The sequence below is a fragment of the Athene cunicularia genome, assembly GCF_003259725.1.
Source record: "Athene cunicularia isolate RWA chromosome 12 unlocalized genomic scaffold, athCun1 chr12_part1, whole genome shotgun sequence".
NCBI lineage: Eukaryota > Metazoa > Chordata > Aves > Strigiformes > Strigidae > Athene > Athene cunicularia.
In genome coordinates, this window is record NW_020799116.1 from 3,411,521 (window position 1) to 3,418,994 (window position 7,474).

The following is a 7,474-nucleotide window of genomic DNA, read 5'->3' on the forward strand; positions in this document are numbered from 1 at the left end:
CCGCGCTGCCAGCACCCGCCTCTCCGCTCTCTCGCAGGGTCGGCGTCTGCCTGGTCCCTGCGCTGGCCGAGGAGGCGAGGCGGGAGGTTCTGCAGCAGCTCCATGTCGAGTGGCCCCGTGGCTCCGATGGCTCGGCTCTCTCCGACAATGTCTCAGCCTTGAAGCGAGCGCTGGGCCAGTCCCCCTGTGCCACAGCCTGTGAGCAGGGGCCAGGCACTGCCGCGCTGCCTGAGGATGTCATCTGTAAGGTGCACCTGAAGAGCTTTGTGGAGCAGCAGGGCTTGGCAGGCTACGACCCCAACCTAGATGTCCTTCTCGGTGAGCCTTGCATGTACAGCAGCTCTAGCGTGACAGCAGGGTGGGGGTGCAGACAGGACTTTTTTTCCAATGGTTTTTACAGAAAATAAGGGGGGGTTAAAATCTAAATTGCCTTCTCCTCTTATTCCTCTCCAGTCTGGTTTGAGCCAGAAATGCAAACAGCCTGAGGCAGACCGGATGGTGCAGGATGGCGGGGGGGTGGCAGCGAACCCTCGTGCCCTGCTCTGAGTGTCCTTCCTTCTTTCAGTGACAGAGGGGAAGCTGCGGTCCCTGGCTGAGCTGCAGCAAGCCGTTCTGCAGTGCACGGTGAGTAACCCTGCCGTGCTGCCCGCCTCTGGCCTTCCGGACGTTGTTCCCTCCTGTGACCCGATTTGGGCTCCCTGCTGTGCTCTGCTGCAGGCCGGAGGCCAGGGGAGCTGCTGCAGCATCGTGCACGTGGTGAGCTGCGAGGAGGAATTCCAGCAGCAGCAGCTGGATCTGCTCTGGAGGATTTTGGATCCAGGAGCCCACACGGCTTTGCAGGTGAGGAACCCGCGACCCTCCGCACTGTGGCCTCCAGCATCCTTGTGCTCAGCCAGCCTCCTTCAACCCCTGCAGCAAATGCTGAGGCCCAGCCTTGCCCCTTTGAGAGGCTTCCCCTTCCCTTTGCAGCGCCTCCATGCTCTCGCCCAGGTGGCGGAGCAGCCTCTCTGCCCTTGGGATTTCAATGCTGCAGAAGGGGCAGGAAAACTGTGGGACACAGCTAGAACAGGGCTGGTTTTAACCCACTTCTCCTGACCTGCATTTTGGTGGAGCTTCTGAGTCTTTGACCCCAGCCCCGGCCTCTCCTTTCTCTTTCAGAAACACCTTGTCTGTGGGCCAGTGAAGGTGACAAACCCCTCATCGCCCATCGGGGCAGACCAGTACTTCCAGTAAGGCTTCCTCTGCTCTGCCTGGCCCTGTGTGGTGCACGGGGAGTTCAGTGCCAGTCCCTCCCTTCTGCTTTTCCATGGTCTCAGGGCTGTTTTGAGGGGACCGGAGGTGCAGAATGGAGGCCACAGGGCCCTCCCCAGTCCCAGCGGTCTCCAGCAGTGCTGCTTCTGCCCCCTTCTCCAGGCAGCAGCTGGAGCTGGCAGTGCAGGGTATTTCCCTGCCTGCATGGGTTAGCGGTGGGGGCAGCCCTTTCTCAGCCTAAAGGCAGAGCTTGTGCCTGGCGCAGCAGCTTCCTTGCGACCCTCTCCAGGCAGCAGCTCGAGGGGCTGTCCCTGCCCCAGCTCCTGGAGGTTTTGTACCACTTTTCCTTTGCTGGGTGGCTGCTGAATAGTCTAGGGGAGTCCCGGGGTGCTCTCTGGGACCAGCTCAACCCAGGAATGGTGGCTGTGAGTGTCTTTTGTTCCTCCCAGGCTCCGAAGGCACCAGATGTACGAAGCCTCTGTGATGAAGTACGGGGAACTTGCGCAAGGTGAGGGTTTGCTCTGCAGCTCCATTCCCAACTCCTCTGCTCCCATGAGCCTCCCTCCTCGCCCCAAAGCTACAGTCAGGGGGGCTTTCCCCTGCCTGGCGTTTTTTCCCCAGTGATGGATCTGGGTGCTGATCTTACTTGGGGGAAGGTGCCTAAACTGGGCAACAGCACTGGGGGCCAGGGCTAGGGCAGGGTGGTGGTCCCCAGCTTCCACCAGAGCCCCCTGGCCTCAGGGTGGGGTCCTGCCTGGGTGCTGGGGGTGACAGTACATGGGAACAGAGCAAGGGGTGTGTGACGCCACCTGATTCTCCGCAGATGAGGCCTGGACTGAGGTGATCGATGGCCTCACCGCAGCTGCCATCAGGTTCGAGATGCTGGGCACTGCTCACCGCAGTCAGGTAGGCAGAGGTTTGTGCAGAGCCAGGGCAGGCAAACCGTGGCGTCATGGAATAGCAGAGCAGTTCTGCGCTGAGCAGCCGGGACTGTGACTTCTCCCTGCCCTCAGATCACCCTGGACCTGCAGGACAGCAGCATCTCCACAAAGGGAACCAAGAGCGGTGCCTTTGTGATGTACAACTGTGCCCGGCTGGCCACGCTCTTTGACACCTACCAGCGGGCTGTGGAGCGGGGTGAGCCCCAAAACCCTCCTCTGACAGCCACTCCCGGGCTGTTCCTCACACCTGGAACCACCCCGGACTTCTCCAGGCACAACCACCACCTCCTAATTCCTTTTCAGGTACCTACCCACCTCTGCCACCAGCATCAGAGCTGAACTACTCCTGCCTCAGGGAAGAGGTGAGTGTTGAGAAGGGGAATGCAGGGACCTGGCCACTCTGCTCCAGTGATGGCCCAGGACGATCCAGCCCTCTCCAACACACATAATCTTTTCACAGGGTGAATGGCTCCTGCTCTTCAACTATCTCCTGCCTTTCCCTGAAGTCCTGCAGCAGGCAGCACAGCTGCCTGCCCCCACCAAGGGGATCCGCATCACAGCCAACACAGAGACAGTGAGTGCCACGTGCCATAGCACCCATGGGTGCTGCTCCAAGTCCCAGCCCAGCACAAAGCTGCGTCGCAGAGGCAGTGCTGAGGGGACACTGCAACACCCCTGGGGCTGCTCCTGCTCTGCTTGGGGTGGAGAAGGACCCAAGACCAGCCAGACCAGGCCCTGCCTGCAGAAACTCTCCGTCTTGCAGGTGTGCAAGTTCCTGATCCAGCTCAGCATGGATTTCAGCTCCTACTACAACCGGGTCCACATCCTGGGGGTGAGTCAGACGTCCCAGGCCTGTAGGCTTGTGGCCCTGCAGTCCTTCCCGGGGCTGGACTGCAGTTGTGAGGCAGTTGTGTGAACTGTGCGATGCAGCCCCACACCAGCACCCACAGGCTGTCTAGGACCAGCCCATCGAGCAGCAATACAGCCACCAGCCCCAAGTCGCTACTTTTCTCCCTGCAGGAGCCATTCCCTCATCTCTTTGACCAGATGTTTGCCCGCCTCCGGCTGATGGGAGCAGTGAGGGACGTGTTCCACAGCGCACTGGCAACTCTGCACCTCCCTCCTCTCAGTCAGATCTGAGCCACCACTGAAGAGCTGTGCCATGGTGTGACAGACACCCCGACAACATGCCACGAGGGGAAGGACAGGGCACGTCCTCCCTGGCAGGGCAAGGGGCTGCCACACCATCAGGCGGGTCTCAGCCCCACGCAGGTGCTTCCCATCCCACTGCCCACGTGGTTTGGGGGTTTGGCTACATGCACCCCATGCCAGTGCAAAAGGGAAGAGGCCTGTGGCACCCAGAGAGCCAGACTGGGATGTACTGGGGGAGGCAGCACCAAGGACCAGTCACCACAAAGCCAAGCACCAAACTCGCTTCCCTCAAAATTGTTTATTGAAAGTTGCTCCGTGCTGGCAGGGAGCTCCTGAGGCTCAAGGCTCCTGTAGGGCCTTGGGCTTCTCCCCAGTACTGGGGTCCAATACACTTGTTGCTGGACAAATGTTCTGTGTGTCTGACCCCAATGGAGCACCCTGCCCCACACAGGGCTGTGCCCACATGAGGCTGTTTGTCCTTCCCTGTGCTCTGATTGTGCTGGGTCCTGCTGCTTGTGCAGGAACAACCTGCTGAGCTTGAGCCACCGCTGAAGGGCCGCTCTGAGGAGGGGGGGTGTGGGAGGCGCAAGGCTGCCCCGGCACACGTGGGCTACTCCCCCTTGCCTTGCAGGGTGCTGCTGTGGAGAATCAGGGTGCCCACTCATTTCAGAATTCCCCAGCACTGCCAGGGTCAGGGCTGTCACATGGGGCCCTGTCTGAGCACGAGGCTGCAGCCCACCACATGCCACATCAGCGCCTGACCAGGCTTGGGTCTCCTGCTGCCTTCAAGTTCCTGGGGCTGGGCGCTGTGCTCAGTGCTCTCCTGAGTAGGTTCCTCTAGGACCAGGGCTGGAAAGCCTGGACACGGGTCCTTCGCACCTCGGGGAGGAGGGATGTCTCCCGGGGAGGGCGGGCGGGCTGACAACCCCACTCCTCCTTTACTGCCTGGGAGGGCTGCAGACTTGTCCAGGAGGGGTCATATCTGCCATCTCCCCTGAGACTGCCACCCCTGAGCACCCCAGATGTGGCTGTGCTGTCCCTGAGGGACCCAAGCGCACCCATCCCCTCAAGAGGGGACACACCAGCACACAGGCTGGGACAAGGACTGCGGTGACAGGCAGAGCACGAGTGCGGGGAGCCTGGGAGAGGGGTGCACCACGTGCCTGCCCCATTACTGGGGAGCATCCGGCAAAGGGGGGCTCAGGGGGGGACCGTGCCATGCAGCATCTCCAGGCCCTGCCCACAGAGCACACAGTAGTACCTCAGCTCACCGCTGGCCTCTACCACCTCCCAGCAGTCCAGCTCGGCCAGGTCGGGCACGTGGAAAAAGGTGGTGCTGAGGGCATCCAGCCCATCTGGGCCCCGGCGCCACAGCGTCAGGCGCTGGTCCACCGAGGCGGAGAGCAGCAGGTCCGGCCGCAGCACCCGGATCCCCGTCACGTGGGCAGCGTGGGCACAGGGCCTGGCCACCCGCTCCAGGAGGTGCAGGCAGGTCCCCGCTGCGACCTCGCCCCTGCCCAGGTCCACCTCCAGCAGGCAGACGTGGATGGAGCCGTCGTCGCTGCCGCTAGCCACCAGGTACTGGCCCTCCTGTGTCTCATGGATGTGGAGGCTGTTCACGCCGCAGCTGTGGGCCGTGATGGTGAGCAGCGGGGTGCCCAGGGCTGCAAAAACAGGCTCGGTCAGGAGAGATGCTCACCTTGGTCAGAGGGAGGAGTCACCAGCACGGCCTCTTGTACGAGGCAGAGCAGAGCCGCTGGCAGCTGCACCCACCCAGGGGCTGCATCTCTCCCTCCGCTCGGCGCAGGGCATCCGCTGCATCCACGATGGGGCTGGTGATGTCCCAGAAGACGAGGCTGCCATCGGTGGCTGCGCTGCACAGGAGGTGCCTCCTAGAAGGGAGATGTTGGGGGAGCCTCTGGCTGCAGCCCAAGGTCCCCGCTGAGATGTGGAGAAGTGGCAGAACCAGCCTCTGCAGACTGATTTCTCCCTTCCCACCACCCGCTGTCCCTGCGAGGACAAACGCTTTTTCCCAGAGCCCCATCGGTTGCAGTGCAGCGTTCAGGGCTCACCTCTCCCCTCCTGCCCGTGTGTGCAGGAACGCCTCCACCTTCAGCACACAGCGCTGGTGGTGAAACGACTCTGCCACCAGCACCAGCTTGCGAGCGGCCTCCAGCAGCCCAAAGACCCTGTGATGGAGCAGAGGGCAGTCAGGTGCAGAAGGTGGCTCCTGGTGCCTCTGCTCCAACTTCCCACCGCGCACTGTCCTGTTCCCAGCTCGAAGCCAGCCACAGGCACGTAAGCAGCCTCCCCCGCGGAACCTGTTCTTCTCCTGTCGCCAGCCCCAGGGCAGTTCTCCCTGCCAGGCCCAGGCCCTGTGACAGCTCCTCACCGGACTGATCCATCGCTGCAGGCGGCAGCCACGAACTTCCAGGGTGTCGGCAGCTGCTTGGTGCTGGTCCCGGGCACGACCGAGAGGGACATGTACCTGCAGCAAACAGATGATGCTCATCGATGCCTCGGTGAAACCTGTGGCTCTGGGGAGGTGGGTGGCCCAGCACGGGACCAAGCTCCAAGCACTCAGAAGAGGCAAGAGGAAAGACTGAACCTATCCTTAACCCCAAAAGCCTCTCAAGGCCCAGCCACTGCACACAGTACACCAGGGACACGCACCCAAAGCCATGCTGGCTGCTTCCACCTTGGCTGAGCCTGCAGCCACGCAGAGCAGGCATCCCAGAGGAGACCAGCATGGTTCCCAGCAACCCCCTGAACCCCAGTCACCACTAACCCTGCCTCAGGTGGTCCCCAAGCATCACCTTGTCTCTGGGTCCATCTTGACAAGCTTGTGCCTGTTCTTCTTCCGTTCCCAGTGCTCATCTAGTCGGTGGGAAGCCACATGAACAACTTGGCAGGCCACAGTGCTCTCAGAGGCTGGGTCCCCAACACACAGCAGCCGGTAGCACTCCATCTGCGCCCGGCCACCCGCAGAGAAGAGCAGGGCAGACAAATTCTCGTCACTGAAGCCCTTGTCGCCAGCCAGAGCCAGTGCCCTGACGCTAGAAATGTGATCACTGAGCCGGGTGAGGGGCATGGCTGCCCGGGAGCACTCGCTGAGTGCCAGGACACAGGCCGTGGTGTCCTCGCTGCCGGTGATGAAGATGTTAAGGGCAGCATGGCCGGGCACTTCAACAGCCCCCAGGCGCCGCACGCAAGCAATTTCCCGCCCATGCAGGGATGCCAGGAGCACTTGCTGCTCACGGGGCTCAGCCTCGCGGTGGTACAGCATCACGTCCCCACATTTGACAAAGGCGAAGGCCTCGGCCGACGGGTTGCCGCAGTAACTCCAGGAGCGGTGCCCACCACCGCAGGGGACGCAGTGGAGGTTCTCGCTGGTCCTGCTGCTCCACACCACAAAGTTGTCAGCGTGAAAGCCCAGCACGAGCAGGTCCCCGTCCGGTGTGAAGCGCAGGTCCTCGATCCACTGCAGCCCTTTGCAGGGCCTGTGCTTCCGCAGGACCTCCAGCTGCTGGCCCTGCAGGCAGAGCTGGCGGTAGACACCATCCCGGCCGGTGCTGTAAATGTAGCCCTTGTGGCAGGTCACCGAGGTAACCCCCATCTTCCCGTGGAGCCCGAAGAGCACGGACAGCGGGGCCTCGAGGGGAAGAGCCCCTTTATGCCACAAGCAAGAGAGCTCTGACTCGTTGCCGGAGTCCTCGCCGACTGGGTTGGTGCCACCATCGGCAACGCCGGTGCTTTCCGCAGCCCACCCCGAGGAGCTGCTGCAAGGGAAGAGGAGGAGGGAGCCCCGGCGGTCCCCGCAGACCAGGAGCCCGCCCTGGGGCAGGAAGGCTGCGCAGGTGTGCCAGCGCTGCTTGCAGGGTGGCAGCTGGTACCGTCCCATTAGCCGCACACCGGGTGCCTGCCCGGGGCGGTGGGTGATGTCCAGCCAGAGCATCTCCCCGTCGGGTCCGGAGGCCAGGAGGGCGGCGGAGCCGGGGGGCAGCCCGGGGCGGGGGGCCCAGCTCAACCCGCGCACGGCCCCCTCGAACAGCCTCAGCCCAGCGGCGGCCCCGGGGCGGCCCAGAGCGAAGAGGAGGAGGCGCCCGTCGCCGCCGGCCAGGGCGCAGAGC

General features: G+C 62.9%; 2 protein-coding genes across 2 annotated transcripts; one reads left to right on the plus strand and one right to left on the minus strand.

The window, feature by feature from the left end:
- Positions 1-20: 20 nt before the first annotated feature.
- DALRD3 (DALR anticodon binding domain containing 3) lies at positions 21-3,433 on the plus strand (the record flags this gene model as incomplete). The annotated part of the gene is made up of 11 exons (XM_026857542.1): positions 21-318; positions 566-624; positions 718-840; positions 1,159-1,229; positions 1,701-1,759; positions 2,075-2,157; positions 2,265-2,388; positions 2,496-2,554; positions 2,653-2,766; positions 2,956-3,024; positions 3,213-3,433. Coding segments are annotated over 11 exons (1,179 nt in total), but the record flags the coding sequence as incomplete, so codon positions are not given.
- Positions 3,434-4,511: 1,078 nt separating this feature from the next.
- WDR6 (WD repeat domain 6) lies at positions 4,512-7,470 on the minus strand (the record flags this gene model as incomplete). The annotated part of the gene is made up of 5 exons (XM_026857543.1): positions 4,512-5,008; positions 5,118-5,236; positions 5,417-5,533; positions 5,737-5,832; positions 6,161-7,470. Coding segments are annotated over 5 exons (2,106 nt in total), but the record flags the coding sequence as incomplete, so codon positions are not given.
- Positions 7,471-7,474: the final 4 nt, after the last annotated feature.